At 37.0% G+C, this 17,382-nt stretch overlaps 1 protein-coding gene across 2 annotated transcripts in view; it reads left to right on the plus strand.

Annotated features, from left to right (window-relative positions):
- PARN (poly(A)-specific ribonuclease) overlaps positions 1-17,382 on the plus strand; it is a 43,514-nt gene that overhangs the window by 2,301 nt on the left and 23,831 nt on the right. For both annotated transcript variants that reach the window (XM_033074371.1, XM_033074372.1), the window contains 13 exons: positions 338-398; positions 1,013-1,178; positions 1,391-1,456; positions 2,022-2,060; positions 3,920-3,962; positions 4,605-4,685; positions 6,495-6,551; positions 7,386-7,463; positions 8,586-8,629; positions 9,123-9,165; positions 10,842-10,917; positions 12,034-12,144; positions 12,230-12,299. In XM_033074371.1, the coding sequence (XP_032930262.1) occupies positions 338-398; positions 1,013-1,178; positions 1,391-1,456; positions 2,022-2,060; positions 3,920-3,962; positions 4,605-4,685; positions 6,495-6,551; positions 7,386-7,463; positions 8,586-8,629; positions 9,123-9,165; positions 10,842-10,917; positions 12,034-12,144; positions 12,230-12,299 (935 nt within the window). The remainder of the gene's footprint in view (positions 1-337; positions 399-1,012; positions 1,179-1,390; positions 1,457-2,021; positions 2,061-3,919; positions 3,963-4,604; positions 4,686-6,494; positions 6,552-7,385; positions 7,464-8,585; positions 8,630-9,122; positions 9,166-10,841; positions 10,918-12,033; positions 12,145-12,229; positions 12,300-17,382) is intronic.

The raw sequence follows: 17,382 nt of genomic DNA on the forward strand, positions 1-17,382 counted from the left end.
TCTCTCACTTTCACTGCTTCTCAGGCTCTTGCCAGCATTTTTCTGGTCTCAGATTTGTTCTCCTGAACCACATTTTGCTTTCTTCAGTTTCCTCTCTTTGCATAGTTTGTTCTTTCATCTTTATCCCTTAGCATATTAGTTGTTCTTGTACCTTATGGAAGTTGAAAATCAACAAGAAAAGTAGCATAACCTAAACTCTCTAAAGTGGCTTCTTTAGGGTCACAAACTTGGTTGTTCTTGGCTTTGGACTCTATAATTTCTTAAAAAGTGTGAAAATAACTGATCTTTTATGCCACACCCACTTTTGCCAATTGTAAAGCCTTTTTCTCTTTTGCAGAGTTCAAGTATAGATTTTTTAGCAAACCAAGGATTTGATTTTAATAAAGTTTTTCGCAACGGTGAGTTGTTTTGGTTTTTTTCAATTTCTTTCATTGTCCGTGCAATTTATCATGACACTCTCATTGTTTTCTGCAAAAAGAAAAAAGGCTGCCATCCATGATACTGTCTTAACACATAATGAAGTTCTTGAATTATTCTTATCCAGTCTTCTGTTTGCTGATGGTAACTCCCTTTGCAAGAATTCACTGTGTAGTTCAGGAGAACGGGAATTCCCAGTAACTAATGAGAGCTTGGTTGCGTTTTTTTTGTATGGAGGCAAAGCAGGAGCAGAGAGAGTAACAAGGTGTGGAGCTGTGTGATACATCAGTAACAATGTGCACGGAAGGGATCCCAGTGCACTGTGACTGGGGCTGCTGCAGCCTGTGACTCGTGAGGCACAGAGCAAGGACAGAAGTGCTCAGTACTTTTGTGGTTGTGATCTGGGGCTCATGCCTGTGCAGAGGAGGCTCTGTAGTGCTGTGGTACCAGCTGGACAGACACACATCTACAGCAGTTCACTGAAAGGGAAAGGTTTACTTTCAGCCTGCAGGGGTGTAACAGAGGCAAGTGCTTGAATCCCGGTGCCTCCCTAATTTGTCTCTAATTATTATGCGCTTTTACTTTGTTTTGTTAGGAATTCCATATTTAAATCAGGAAGAAGAGAGGCAGCTAAGGGAACAGTATGATGAAAAACGTTCTCAAGCCAATGGTGCAGGATCTCTGTCATACATTTCTCCTAATTCCACAAAGTGCCCTGTAACAATTCCTGAAGATCAGAAAAAATTCGTTGAGAAAGTAGTGTAAGTAACACTGTTTAATATCCTCTAATGTTGTTAAAACTAAAATGTGAACAGTAGCGATATTTTCATGTATTGAAGCCATTGCTATTAATTCACTCTTTGTAAAATGCTGCTTTTTTGTTATGAAGCATTTTCTTGTCTTTTGGAGAGAGCTGTAAGCTTCCACAAAAACAGAATAGTAGATATAGAGGCAAATAATCTGTTTCTTCCAGGGAACAGATAGAAGACTTATTAAAGAATGAAGAAAGTGAAAGTTTGGAACTGGAGCCATGCACAGGGTCAGTTTCTGAAATTGCATCTCTTCTATTTTTTTTTCTTTGGTTGTACAGAATTAAGGGGGTGACAGGGAAGAATATGTTTACTTGGGTTAAATGTAGCAAAATCTACATTTGACTAATTTTGAATGTTGAGAAAACATGGTGATGTATTTGGATGTTGTAATTTATTTTGAGCTGTAACTTCTGCATGTAGTGGTTAAATATTTAAGTATAGCCAAGAAATGTCTTGTATGTGTGAGCTGCCTTTTGCTACTGCTGAAGGGATCCATAAGCCTTGGAGATGCCTTGGATAAGGTACCATCACTGTATCTCTATGGAGGGATGATGACTGCAGAATACTCTCTGATGAGATGTGTGAGGAGCTGTAAAACATGGTGGAAATGGCTTTACAGCTTCGCAGCTGAGTGTCAGAATTCAGTAAATCTCTTCCTAGCCTACAGTTCTGCTAGCAGTGACTCTTTAAAAATCTACAAATGAACCCTTAGAGTCAGCTTAAACTGGAAATCATTGTTAGGAGAAACTCTGTAAAATGATTATTAGTAACATAACTGTCTTTTGGTTTTAGATTTCAAAGGAAATTAATTTATCAGACCTTGAGCTGGAAGTAAGTTACTGGTAATACTGCCTTACTGTATATTTTTAGTACTTTTGATAAGAAATCTGGGTAAGATCTGATCTACTTAACTTTGGGGTGATTGATTTAGAATTTTTTTCCCCTTTAAAGAAGACTTTTGTAATGTTCTGAAGATGAATTACATGAAATTTATTTGTGATGATTAATTTAGGTATTGAAGCTTAGTATTCATTTTATCATTCCTATGTAAAATCTCTGAATAGAAAAACAGAGCCTAGAATTATGTAACAAATGCAGCATGCTAGGTTTTTAGTGAACAGAAAGTGCATGTGCTTATACAGATTGTGGGGTTTATATGGAAAAAATAGTAGTTCTATAGTAGGTACTGGTATGGGTATAGCTTTCTGTTGGATGTCAAGCATAAGCATTTCTGATAACTTAGTATACTGTATAAATATAGGAGTAAATATATAGCCTTAGGAGAAACTCTAAAGCTTTAGAGTAAGATTTTCATTGTTCTGAGTGCAGTAGTAAGATGTGGAAAATACACAAGTCTTTTTTTGTATGTTGAGTTAATTCAGTTTTGCAGCACTGAATCTGGCACTCTGTTACTTTACACTGGAAGCAAATAAAATAAATCTTCTCTCTAGAAAATGGAAGCTCAAGAAGTGAGCTGAGGAACTAATATAAAAAAGGCAGACGTGTTTTCAACAATTTTTCAGTGTAATTTTTTAACATATCTGTAGAATATCTGTAGCTTCATGTAGCATGTATCTATAGCTTCATGCACTTTTATGTTTGTCTGACACATCCTTCCATCTTCTCTGAGTGGATGGAAGAATGGGTTTTTGAGTTGTTTTCTTAACACTCAGCAGTGTTGCTTTATGTGAGTACAGCTGTGTACACTGTGTGTGTATTGGAGAGAAAGCCAAGCTGTGAAGGTGGCATGGAGCTAATTAAAGCAAGAGAGTGAAGTTATTGATTGCCCTTGTGTCCTCACCTCTTCACAGGTCGTTTTCTCTATTGAAGTATTCTCTTGTGCATCAGTGTTTTGATGCATCCAAGGTTTGTGGCTTGAGGCAGCTTGTAAGTGAGACGGAGGCTCAAAACTCTGCAAGGAGTCAGGGTGGAAAGGACACAACAGTGTTTGTAGTGTGCTCTCCAGTACTGATTTTAGGAGTAGCTGGAGGACAAGGAAACTTGCTGATTCTGCAGTGGTTGCACAGCTGTGGTTAGTTTATTATAATGAGATTAGGAGAGTAATTGTTACTGTTAAGCAGGCATAGGCAATAGTCTCTTGCTATCAGTTGGATCTTCTATGGCTCTGTGTATGGTGTTATTTTGGAAATTAAATGTGATTGTGATGGTGTGATGCAACCCTGTAGCAGAGGTGATGACATTTGAGTTAATAATTCCTATTAAAATCTACTGCTAGCAGAAAGTTCAGGGTTGTTAATAATCCTCAAAAAAGTGATGTATTGAAGAGATACAGTCTTCAAAGAAGCTGTCTTGGGGCTGCAAGTAAAATAAGAGCATTCTCACCAGCATTATTGTTTTGGATTTCTTGAAAGCAAAGATTCTAGATTGTGATGAAATATCAAACAATGTTTACTTAATATCACCAAAATAAGAAGTTACAGGTTCCACAATAGTATGGGAAATAGTGTAACTGCTAGTTACTGTTAGGTAATGTAAGGAGGCCAGTTAAACTATCGTATTGCTTCAAATTTTGCATTGTTAAAATTAAGAAGAGGCTTGTAATAGTTATTTTACACCTAAGACTTAGTAATTTCATGTTTCATTATTTCTATAAATTACTGTTGTGGTTTCAATATGCTAAATGCCAAGTGAATAGCTATTAATATTTCTTTTCATTTGTTTTGATGTAGATATCCAAAAGGTATCCACGTGGAAACTCTAGAGTCAGATAAGGTAATTAGGCCTGTTACTGCCTTTAACATTTGTTCTGTTGAAAGGAAATTTTATTTCTCAATTTCACCATCTCTTCTGGTTTTTAGATGTAACTTGAGCTTTGTTATGCAAATGCAAAGCATTTTAAATGGGATAGAGTGAACTAGTTTCTAAACATTATATCTGAACAACATATGGAGTGTGGGCATGTATTTGTGTGGCTTAATATTACTCTTTTAACAGATACTAAAAGGTGTTTTAAAATACAGTGGATCTGATATTGAGTATTAGTGAAAAGCAGGTTGTGATCTTAGGGGAAAAACAGCAGCATCTTCTGCTGTGTCCTCACTTCCCAGCACAGATCTCTGCTTCAAAGTGTATTTGGAACAAACTATTTACAAGGAAATGCTGATAATATTTTTTTTAAAAGTAAAAAGTGGGTTTAGGAAAAATTAGGTTTGGTGGATGAATCAAATACAGCCTTCTAAAGTAAGCTTCTGGGAGTAGGTGATAATGTGGTGCCTTACAATAGAAACAGTTGTGTTGCCAAGTAACTACTGCTGAGGTATGACAGCTTTCTTTACAATGTAAATTTTAAAACTTGCAACAACCTTAAATCTGAACTTCTCAGAGTCATTCCTCAAACTACATTTTTTGTTTTAGAAGGAGAGATACATTGTAATTACTAAGGTAGATGAAGAGGAGCGAAAAAGAAGAGAGCAGCAGAAGCAAGCAAAAGAACAGGTAAATAAATTCAATTCCATTTGTTTATGTGAGAGAGGGAGGGTGAGAATCTCTGAATTCACTCAGCAATGCAAAAATGCAGGATAGGGTTTGGTATTGTTTACATTTGATTTGCTGTGGCTGGCTGAATTTGATTTTCTAAATTCTACCAGATAACTTAGGCTTTGCAACAGAGCTAAAAGAGTTGCAAGGCACTCTAAAAATTTTTTTAAATCAAAGTTTGTGGAATACTGAATAAGTATTCTGGAGTAGTGACTACCTCCTTATGTGAATCTCTGCTGTCACAGAAATGTGGCCTAGTTAGAAGAACCATCAGTTTCTTGCAGAAATTCTTGAGCAAGTTGTTACATGGTTTGGATTCACAGTCTCTCCTCTTACAAAGCTTGCTTGCTCTTGCTTGTCCGAGTTGGTGTCCTGTGCAATGAATGTGTCATTTCTCGATGGAGCCATGCTGTACACTACTGCTGTGGGAACAAGCTGGCCAGGAGGCCACACCTGGTGTGTTCAGGCACTCTTCACTGTTTTTTGGACGTTCTATTTTGCTTACTGAGTGATGCAAATTTCAGGAAGTCATAAAACTTGAATTGTGGGAGTTCCTGATCACACTCCTCTGATATCTGCTTTCATATATCAAGACAGAGTCAGTTTGGGTGGAGCAAATAATATTTCAATGCTGAAAGCCTTTTAAGAAAGAGATATGTAAAGAGATATAACTCATGTGACATCTCTTTTTCCAGAAGGCAGAAGGAACAATTTAATACTACAGTTGGGTTTTCTGAAGTGCTTTTAATGGGGGTATTACTTGCTTGGGCTAGCAGCATTCAGAGCTGAACTACAGTAACAGTGAATGTTTTTACTGAATTATAGTTCTGGTTGAATAAAGACAGATAACACAAGGCAGAAATTGTTCTTCTACACCTGAAAGAGAAAAACCTGTTACAGAACAGTTTGTGTTGTAGTCAAACCCCCCCAAATTAATTGAAAGTCAGTTTATGCAACTACAGTATTACATAATGTGAGTCACACATTTTAATGTTTCTCCTTGGTTTTGTTTATATAAATAATGAAAAATATGTCTTCCTCAGTCTGTGTTAGCATCAAAGTAGGTCTGATTTAATAAGAGTAACAATCAAGATTCAACCTGTTGCATATATAACAATATATGTAAAAAGTACAGTGAAGATATGTAGGTTAATTTTAATCCCTTCTAAGCTGTTTGCAGTGTCATAGCTGCTGAGCACTATTGGAGGTCATGTGCTGACAGTGAACTGACTGCAGCTGTTACCTCTCTGGTTGGGGTGAAGTTACCCTTCTTTGTAGCAGCCTGTATTCTGCTGTGCTTTGCTTTGTGTCTAAAACACCATACAGTGCTACCATCCATGTATTTTTTCTACTGCTGAACAGCACTTGTACAGTGTCAAGGCTTTTTCTCCCACCCTCCCCCAAAAGCAAGGAGGCTGGAGGGGATGGGCTGTCACAAATTTTGTTGTCTGTCTTTGAATTTTGGGTGCGGGGAGTGAGCAAAGGGCAGAGTGTCTTCTTGGCTTCTGGCCAGGGGCAAACCAGGACAGCAGTTTTTGACTCATCCTACTTGACAGTGAACTAGAGCTACATAAAATGGAAATTCTGTGAGCAGCATCCTGCTTTGACCTCTAGTGTCTTCCAAATATTGACATTTCCTTTGTGGTCTGTTCTTGGCTATGTCTGAGAAAAAGTTTGAGGCAAACCTGGGGCATCTGGCAGCTTGCAGGTACAGTTTTGGCCATATTTGTATTTATGTCTCACTAATGTCAGAATCTTTGCTTACAGGAGGAATTGAATGATGCTGTCGGATTTTCCAGAGTTGTTCATGCCATTGCTAATTCTGTAAGTTAATGTGATTTTTAACCTACCTGTGTTCGTAAGAAAAAATAAATTATTCAAAGAAAGGATTCTTTTGCTGTTCCATGTTGGAAGAGAAGATGAAATACAAGTTAAAGTGACATTTTAAGTTTATGTTGCTTCATGTTTTACAGTGGTTGAGTGTAGTAGGTTAAGTAAGCTCAAGCTGAAGAATGATGTGAAGAATCTTCCTATCTGTAAGAGTCAAGATTAGCAATTTCTTAGGGCTCTTAAGCTTTGGTGGCTTTTTTTCTCTATTCTGAAAACACTGTGGGGTTTTTTCCTTTTTTTTTTCCTCTGGCAGTTAAAGGCTCTCAAAGAAGGACTGTTGTAACATCAAATGAATCAAAGTTAACATTTAAAAAACTACTTGAACTTTTTCAAGGAGCTTGCTTTTACAACATCTGGCATGAAAGGTTCTGCACTGTGAGGAGTCAGATCATGCCCTTAATAACTATTGTATATTATAACCATAAGGAGTATATTGTGTGTTATTGTATAAGTAAATTATAAGGTAATGAACTGGGAAATGCTTTGACTTCAATCTTAAATAGATTATATTTGGAAACCAAGTTGTAAGTAGCTGTTCTAGTGCATCCTCTCAACATATGAAGCTGCTGTGAAAGCCTGTGATAAATGGGTGGGAGTTGAGGAAAGAGGAGTGGCTGCTCTGAGAGAGTGTGGGGGACAGGCAGAGAGGAAATGGGGAGGTTTGATGTGCATTTCCCTTGGCTGGCATCTGGAATAGGGGTTTTCACAGATTCCCTTTGCCATGGCCAGACCTGGAAGTGTAACAGACATTTAATGTTATTTCCACAGGGCAAGCTTGTTATTGGCCACAACATGCTGCTGGATGTTATGCACACCATACATCAGTTCTATTGTCCCCTGCCTGATGTAAGTAATCTTTTTAGTGTTCAGATGGTGAAATAAATGCCTTAATGTATTTGTCTTTTAGTCTTATCTCCATGCTTTCTTCTGAACGGAAGATTGGTCAGTCAGTGAAGAAGTATAAAAAAGTATTTTCAAAGAATCTGTTTGTTACTTCTGGGCTACTGCCTTAATGTTGTAAATATTTATGTAGAAAGTTTAGCTGGATTGTTCTCCTTTGCATTTTTAAAATATTCAAATCAGATAGTAGCATTGGGGTTTTTTGCTTATATTAGATATATTTAACTGACTGACACGTTATAAGATACTGGTGTGGAGTTTCAGCACATTTACATGGCATTTTCTCCTTTGTAGTTTACAAAATGGGAATGTGTGTTTTTAAATGATGCAGTACACTTCATAAAATGATAAGCAGTCTTGTAGCAGGATGATGTTTACTGTGGTGAAGAGATGTAATGTCAGAATAATTGGAGGGAGCACACTTTGACTGCAGCAGGGCAACCTAACAGTTCATGACTGGACAATTTAGTTAAACTAAGCAGTGTAGTGGCACCAAAAACGTCGGAGAAAGCCAGAGATCCCATTGGAAGGATGGCTCACATGACATTGTTACTTGCAGTGCTAAAGGGCTTGTGTGTGTATGGGGAAAGACTTGATCATAAGATGGGAAAAAGAAGTTTGGGACTGGTGTGGATGGTGTTGGAATGTAAGCAATTGTCATTGGTTCGCATATTTTTAACTCTTTAGCAGATCTAAACCTGTAGGCAGTCACTGCGTACCTGGACTGCTTATGTTCCATTGAAACACTAAATGCTGGGAACACTTAAGGCTGTTAACTAGGCTGGAACCAGAAGTAGCCTAGGGTAAAAAATAGGATAAGGTGTTGGCAGTGACAGAACATTTTATTATTAATGACAGACAAATCAGAAATATGTACTCTGTAGTTGTGTGTAATTGCAGGTGGTGTCTATGGTTGTAAGACAAATATATCTCTTACAGTGAGAATTCAGTTACTGTAGTTCACTTTTAGAGGCTGTTTGGATAATTGTAGCTACTGCTGTCTGTCCTCCTGAGACTGTAAACAGTTCACTGACTTGGATTTAATCTTCTGCTTTAATGTTAAATTAGGACCTAAGTGAGTTCAAGGAAGTAACATCATGTGTCTTTCCCCGGTAAGTTCTTAGTTCACACTTTTAACCATTTCGGTGTAGTTTTAGCAAGCTGATGTTTTTTGTCCTAGCCACATACCCTAACTGATACTGGAAAAGAAATTGGAATCAAGTTAGGTAAATACAATTTTAAACATCATTTTGAGCAGCTTTTTTTCAGAAAAGCAGTGCTGTTGGTTCATTTCTTGGCAGAAGATGCACCCTTGCTTCTTCCCTGGGTTTCACATGATGTTCGATGTTTTGAATCTACACTTCATTTGGAACAAGATTTATTTGTTATTAGTTGTTTGTATCTCTTGCTGTTCCTTGGTTGCTGTCCTTTTTCATGCCTTTTCCTGAACAAAGCCAAGGAATGTTTTGGCTGTTCCAAATCCAACAGTAATTTTCAGTAGGGTGTATCTGCTGTTTCCCAGGTAATACACTAAAACACTTTTGAGAATTAGGCAAAATGGGCGTTCTTCTGTTTCAACCTATTTAGCTCTTTTTTCGTTTCTAGGTTACTGGATACTAAACTGATGGCAAGTACACAACCTTTTAAGGTAAATTAATGTTATAGAATAATTTAAAGATGCGAAATTGCACTAGTACATGTGTATTGAAACAAATTGTATTTCTTTGTAGAGAAAGATCTCTAATAATCTTTTCTGTGATGTTCCTTTTATTGTAGAAGAATGATTTTTCTTTACTCCTTATCTAAACATACAGAATTTATAGAATGCAAATTTTTGCTTTCCTACTAGTGACTTTTGTGTTTGAAGTTTTATGGTAACTTGGTAGCTTTAGATTCCAAAATATGTAGAGTTTTTACTAGGTAAAATAAGAATAGTAGATTATTTTCTTCTTAAGTAGTGTGTCCCTTCAGGAGATAAAAAAGGTGCTGTTCATGAACAAATAGGATCTGGAAGCTGCTTGTATGCTCAAAGCCTTAGAGTACTGTGAATGCTGATATAGATTTGTCTGGAAAAATGCTTTATCATCATTAGCTTCTCTTGTGGCCTTTGCTCAGTGGGTAGTCAGCAGGAGGAAAAAAAATTACAGGTTTCTTTTAAAATCTCTTACAGCATGAATTTTATTTCTCTAAAGAGGTATTGAGATAAGTGTTCATAAGCTCTTGTTTTCCCATATGCCTTTGAACTAATTAAAGAACATGCTGTGGAAGCAGCATCTCTCTTTGTGCAGAGCTCTGGGACTCCAGAGCATGGCATAAAGAAGTGCTGTTAAATATACTCGTAGGTATTGTCAGGTTTGTGTTGCACACTGCTGTGGTGAGAATAGAGGCTTTGGCATTCTGAAAAGTAGGAATCCTCCACAGGTTTTATGTTTGGTACAGCTATGTTGATATTTGTGATTCTACAGCAGATGCTTGGGGTTTTAGGCTGTTGTTATGAAGTCCTGCTTTGGGATGCCAAATTAATCATTTGAGCTTCATTGTACTTAGTTCTTGGTAACTTTTCAGTCTACAGACTTGAGGAGTGTAAACAGCTAAGCTTGATTGAGAACCAAAGGAAATCTGGTCCTCATAGATCTCAGACAACTTTATGAAAGATTGTGGGAGGTGTTTTGCTTTCTCTGGCTGTTGATTCTGGATGTTTCCATTGTACTGATTGACAACATATATTTAATTAAAACTTCAGTGAGGAATTAATCTGTAATGCATCTTTATAGCTTTTTATTTTATGCATATAATTCATCACTCGATTCACTGATGCTACTCAACTTTAGTTGACGTATAGGAGCAACTTTCTGATTGTCAGGCTGCTTTCACTGTCTCTGTATTACTTTAAATCAGCAGTATTACACTTGTAAAACTATTCAAGAATGTCCAGTTAACAAGCACATTTCAATACTCACCTTGAAAGCCTTTAACCATTATGATCAATATTTAGAATATTTGACCTGCTATTTGTGCTACCTTTTTCCTTACCACATGTACCCTGCATAAAACCAGATTCAAATAGAAATATCACTTTGGCATAATCCCTCAGTAATTCTGAGCAGCATTAATAAATGCTTATGACTCATTATGATGTAAGTGAGGCAAGGTAACTGAAATTTTTCTTGACACACCTCTGGTGCATTAGTTTGAAATAGGGCTGTGTGTAAATCCTTAGAGAACACAAGGTGGCAGCAGTAAATACTCCTTTGATCCTATTTGATTTCAGTTTCCAGGGAAAATGTGCTTGGCATTGGCAATTAATGATGGCTTTTCTTGCAGGAGATCATTAATAATACATCACTTGCAGAACTGGAAAAGCGTTTAAAAGAGGTTCCATTCAGCCCTCCTAAAGTTGGTAAGGATAGATCAAAATGCTCATATTTCTTAAATGTTTTTGTCTTTCAAAGGAAACAAAATTACATTTTATTATTTTTGTTCTTGGTCTGAATTATAAATTCCCCTGCTAATATTTAGTGTTTTGATGAAGGGACTTGAAATGAGGGCACTGTAGATACAGTGCAATTATATTTAGAGATATACCTGGAACTTAATAGGAATCCAGACAGTAAATGAATGTATATGTTCAGTAAACAGCAGTTTCATCCTCTTCTAATGATGGATTTTTTTCTTTTAGCTTGATTTTTTGGAGATTAATTTGAAATTTGTTTAAAACTTTCTTTTGGTGGTTGTCCTTCAGATCAAAGCCAGAGCACTCCAAGAGGCGCTTGGACAAACAAAACCAAGAAAACTTCACAGTAGTGATCAGTCGTGTGTTCTAGAAATTACTAAAGTTCTTCTAGTAGGAAAAGGAGTTTTTTACTTTGAGGTGAACACAAGGATATTTAATCAAAGGGCAAACTTAGCTCAAGGTTCTGGAATTTTTCTTAAGTTACTGATTTAGAAAAGGGAGAGTAGTACTGAAGAGTGGAGTATGTTGAGAGAGAAATTTTCAATGCTTGATCAAAATCAAGATGAGTAGTACTTTTTTACATTGCTGAAATGTACAGACCATAAACACCAAATGCATTTGTCAATAAAGATATCCTTAAATCACTTCGTTTAGTCTTCATTTAAATATCTTGAAAAATCTGACTATAGGTGAAACAGATGGTTGGCAAACAGGTTAATAGTAAAGCTTTCAATTAGACTGAGTGTTGTCTTAAATGCAAGTTGAAAAAAAGATACTCTTTACGGGGGATTCCACTGTCATTGTCTTACAATTAATACTTCAGTTTAGGTGTGGGGATTAAGGGCTTTTTACTAGGAAAGACTTTGTCTTATGCACCTTTTCTTATTTAAAAATGCCAGACAAAACTGCTTTTTAAGAACTTAAGTAAATTCAAAGATTCTGAAAGTTGTATAAACTTCCCCAAATGATGTTACGCTCTGACAAAATAAACCTGTGGGTAAGCACCCAGGACTACCTTTATCTTCTCTGATAATGTGCTTATAAATGTCTTTTTCCCCTCAGAAAGTGCAGAAGGATTTCCAAGTTATGATACAGCATCTGAACAACTCCATGAAGCAGGATATGATGCTTACATTACTGGACTGTGCTTCATTTCCATGGCTAATTTCCTAGGTCTGTGTGAAGTCTTTTCCAAACCTTCTCCCTAGTGCTGTCTGTAGCTGCTTATTACATACTGAATTTATTCTTCATTCATCAGGTTCATTCCTCAGTCCTCCGAAAAACCATGTGTCTGCTAGATCAAAACTCATTGAACCTTTTTTTAACAAGTAAGTAGTTGCATAAAAAACCTGCTAAAACATGGAAGTACAACACCAGCTTTACCAGATCTGCCTCTAGCCTTGGAATCAGTAGCTAACTGCATTTTTCTTTAAACTCAAGTTTTTTTGGCTTTCTGATTCATGCTGGTTATGCTGGAAAGGCTATGAATACCTTTTCTTTTGAAGAGGATGATTTACTTTTTGCTGACCTGTGAAAGGACACTTAGAAGAGTACCTGGACTGCTTTAATGGCCTGGCCCATGCCACTGTTGAGGGTATATTTACAATTTAGAAAATAATTTCTGGAGTAAGCTTTGGGAGTAGTGGAACTGAAGAAAAACTGGTCAGGTGTTCTTTATGTTGTAGGACCCTCAGTAACTGGTGGTAGTGAAAAACTGAGTGTGCTCAGCAGTCTGGAAAAACTAAAATATCCCTATGGTAATGTCAGTCCAAGTAACACAAAGGGTTGGTATTAACATTGTCAGGGAGCCTGTTTTTAAGATGGCATAAGAAATATACATGTATGATTTATGGGATGATGCTATGAGTAGTATTTTGCTTTTGGATTATTTCTTTTGCATTTGCTTCATGCAAACTCCTTGAACAAATTGAAGTAAGACTTGGAGAATCTAGAAACCTTTATGCACAGAGTTGATCCTTTACATAATTAATCTGTAGATTTTACCTTAGGAAACTTCTAAAGATGCTGCAATCTGTCATATAAAGGAAAAGGAGTTGAAATTAAAAATATTCTAGTGCTTACTCTGTTGGTTTAAATTCGGGAGAAATTCCATCCTTTCAAACCCATAATACAAGAGTTGGCAAAATTAATTATTTTAGCTTCAGATGGCCCACACAAATGAGGAAATCATTGTGATCAGTGGCTTTCACCTTTCATTGCTCTGAAAATCACATCATTATAGTGACAGCAGTTATGTGATTCTTTTAACAGTGAGACAGGTGAGGCAGTAACTCCATATATTTTAGCAGATGTTACAAATATTCCCTAGATGAAACATGGACCCACAGTGACTGCTTGATTTGAATATGAAGGTGAAGATTGAACAATTTCATTTTAAGATGGCATTTGTCACTAGGTTGTTTTCAGGAACACTAACATACACATGCCAAGTAGTAGGTGCCAATTGAGCAGGTTAATTTTTCAATCATTAACCAAAATTATTTCTAGAGATGCATATTTGCAAAAAGTACAAGTTGGGTATTTGCGACAAGTACAGCAACTTCTACAGCTGTCACAATAGTAGATTAAATTTAAGCTTTTCAGATTAATTGTGTGCTTGAAATGTGACATTCCTCTAGGAATGATATTTTGGAGTTGTGAGAGTGAGAGGAAGCCTGCTGCGTCTGTTCTGGCTTCAGGGTTAACACTGCCTGACTGTAAAGAAAGGAAGAGTTAATAAACTGTAGGGAGAGCAGCTGCTTTTTTTTTTTTTTTTTTTTCTAAACCAAGAACTGAGAATTACTGTTTGCAAGAAAAGAATGTTTATCCATTCTGCCATTATTCAGAACTTGTAGCTTCTTGTTTCAGAGAAGCTATATGTTATTTTTAAATCATGGAAACTTGGAAGACTTGCTGTGTCTTACTTTCACATGGTTTTAGAAGCTTTGCCATATTCTAACATCTGCCACATCACCTAAGTCAGAGCCTAGAGGTGAGATTGTCTCACCTTTTCCTTACAGGTCAAGGAACAGGCCAAGGCTTGTATTTTTAAAGTTACTTTTCTTTCTCCTATAATGCAAACTAACAAACCAAACATACAAGACAGTTTTGGTTTTTTTAAATAAAGAAGGTTTAAGTACATGTCAGAAGTCAGAGCTGTGAGGTGTTTAAATGAGTCTTTTACTCTGTTCATTCAGTCCTTGCAAGTCTTTGCAGCACATGATGTTTTAGCACCTGTAGTAGCACCCAGGGCTCTGCGGTTCAGAGTTCCCTAAAGGTCCCTTAGTGAGTGTGTTGCTTCTGGTTGCTTTTTGGCAGGTGTGCTCTGGGCTGCCAAACAGCTTTGTGCTACACCTACTTGTGTAGAATCTTTCCTTAGCTAAGCATCCTCTCTTCCTGCTGGGAAGAAAAAAAATCTCTCTTCCTCCTTCCTCCAGAAGTTCTACCTGATCCTGTGGGCAGCAGTCAGAACAAGGAAACCTTTTCCTTTGTGCTGTAGTCATGTTCTTCAAGCAAAACACAAACTACAACATGCAAACAGTAAGCTAAACACGTGAAAGTTATACCTCGTGTCACAAGTTTTTCCTGAAAGAAGCTGACAAGAGGAGTTTATTGTAAGGCAGCTATTTGAAGCAATGTTCTGAGTTTGAACTATTACCCAGATGGTTTTGAAAATGTTCTTTAAAACAGACCATGATTCTTTGGGTTGCTTTCAAAGCCCTAATTTCAAGATCTCTGTGTATTAGATGATAATACTTAAATACAGTTTAGTGATTAAACTTTCACGTTGTTGCTAGGATTTTGGAAATGGTTCCTGTTTGCATGGGCTTGTCACTAATATGATTTAAATTAGTAATTTAAAATTTAAAAATCAGGCTTTGATTTTTATGAGCTTAGATTTCAAATGAAGATAACATTTTTTTCATGAGTAATTTTGATGTCTTTCAGTATGTCAGCAAAATTATGGAACTTCTTGGCTGGCTGTTCAAGAGTGATGGCCAGGATATAGGTTAATGATGAATATAGGTAAAAATCTTTAGTTTTAGGGCTTTTGTGAGAGTGGTACTGATTAAAAACAGACTTTCCCTTAGGGTTGTTTGGCTCTTTCAGGCATAATGCAAAACGTTATATGATAAACAACTCAATAAGCCAGGAATTCCAGAGATGCATTTCTGTAATCTTTGTGCTTTATTGTATATACAACATCTTTGAAAAATCTTTTTGTCTGCTGTGAGTAATCCCCAATGAACATTTATGAGTTGAGATGATGGGATTCTTTATTGCAGTATCTAAAGTCTTGTGTGTATAATTTGGATACTGTTATTACCTCTCACGCTTTCGAGTTGGTTTGAAATTTTTTGGTTTAGGGCAATAATTCCTCCATATCTTCCTGCCCCCACCCACAAGCCCCTCACAAACTTTTAATGACAATGTTCTTTTGTATCTCATTGGGTTGTTTGAATGCTCTTTATTCTTTTGATGTAGCTGGAGGCAGGGACTGGAAGAGGTGTAGAGAAATGAGAACACCATGTTTTATTGAGCTGAATAACATCATGGTCTGTAGAAACAGAAATTAGCTTAGAAATGTTTTTTATACAATGGGTATCAGAAGCCAAAATCCATGCAAATCGCTTGGGTTTGTGCTGTATTTGTAGAAGGTTTCTCATAGGGAGAAACATGTTCTCTGGCATGTATTGGAAACTCCTCAGCTTTTCTATATTAATTTACTTTTCTTAGCAAAATTACTGCAAAATGAGATTGGTGTGCCTTTGTTCCAGTTGACCAGTAACTTCCCACTGACAGTGTAGGAGTAAACAGTTGCTCTTCTTGTGCTTGCAACCACGTGTGGCTGAAGTAGGGACTGACCTGGACTGATAAACTGAGCTGGGTTTTAAAATAAGTATTTTCTTTTGTTAGCTGGATCAATTTCTCTGCACAGTTCACCACATACACAGCGGTGAAAACTTTCATCCTAGCTCAGCGCAGAGGAACAATGTTGATTCCTTGAGACTATTTATGCACTGCTGTGACTGGCACAATGATCGCCTTCTCCTCGTTTTATTTGACTTGCCACAGAAACAATTGTCTTCCAAGTAGCTTCCTCAAAATACCTCATAGTTCTTCTTGAGAAATGGATCTCTGTCCTCTGACTGTGTGATCTGGCTGTAGTCCCTAAACAGTGTAGGAAATAACATTTTTTTTGGCTTGGTCTGTTTTGCTTTTAAAGAAATGTAGCCATGACACTGATTTTTCACAATATTAATTCACAATTTCATGAATCGAGCTAATTTAATGTAGAGTTTATACTGCCATCCAGGAAAGTCTCATTAATTTAAATGTTCTGCAGATAGATGAACCATACTTATGGATACTTAATTATGGATTATGTTGGACTCAGTGTTCATAATCCATGTGGTGTAAGTTAGTACTACAAGATGCAGTCACTTCTGTAACACACCTGAAGTGTGCTTAAGACTGAAATCAGTATTTGGACTACAGGGAGTACTTGTGTTTGTATGTGCTGTTTAGTGACATAACTGTTTGGACAAACAAATAAATGTAGGATTTGTCTGGAATAAAAAACCAATCCTATTTATTTCAGTTACATGTATTTTTTTTGGCACAAGTCTGTTCTTGTGATCTGTATTGCTTTCTCAATATGATAAAACCTGGGGGAGGGGAGCTTAACTAGTCTTGTCCCCAGAAGCTTTTGTTGTGTTTTTAGTAGACTTCATCTTTATTTTTTATGAAAACCTACAAAACTTACTACTTGACTGCTTTAAAATGTAGTAGGTTCCAACAATTTGGCAAAAGTTTGTTCAGATAGCTCAGCTTAAAACAAACCTACCTGGTTTTCTGTTAGTTTTTTTTTTTTTTAATAAAACCTCTCACTTTTGCTGTCCTGCATGGATGATGGACATCCTCTACCCAGCAAAGACTAAACTGCTTTTGCTGGCCAGTAGATAAACTATTTAGTCTATTTAGGCTGTGCTTATCCCCTGCACTGGGGTCTGAAGAGGGCTGTATCTCTTACTAACTGTGGCACTGACATTTCAGATGAAGATATGAGCACAAATCATAGGTAATAAATCAAATTGAGCATCTTTTGGCAGTCTGCAGTCCAGCTTACTGGCAGAGCACAGATCCCAGTTCTGTTGTGCCCAGCTGGGTGCCCTGTTATGGTGCTGTGATCCTGCCTAATGTCTTCCACTGGAGTTGGAATATAGTCTCATCCCTTCTGTTGCTCCTTGGAGGATGTGTCCTGTGCTCCCTCTGTTTTCCCCTTTAAGTCCGTAAAGACACTCTTGTGATGGGATCTCTGTGCCTCCTTGTTTTCTGGGTGAAGCCATTCCTGGTCCAGTTTAGACAGACAGCTGTGTTGGAATGGGTGAAGTTTCTGAAGTTAATTGA

This window comes from Catharus ustulatus, chromosome 16, assembly GCF_009819885.2.
Source record: "Catharus ustulatus isolate bCatUst1 chromosome 16, bCatUst1.pri.v2, whole genome shotgun sequence".
In the NCBI taxonomy this organism is placed as follows: Eukaryota; Metazoa; Chordata; class Aves; order Passeriformes; family Turdidae; genus Catharus; species Catharus ustulatus.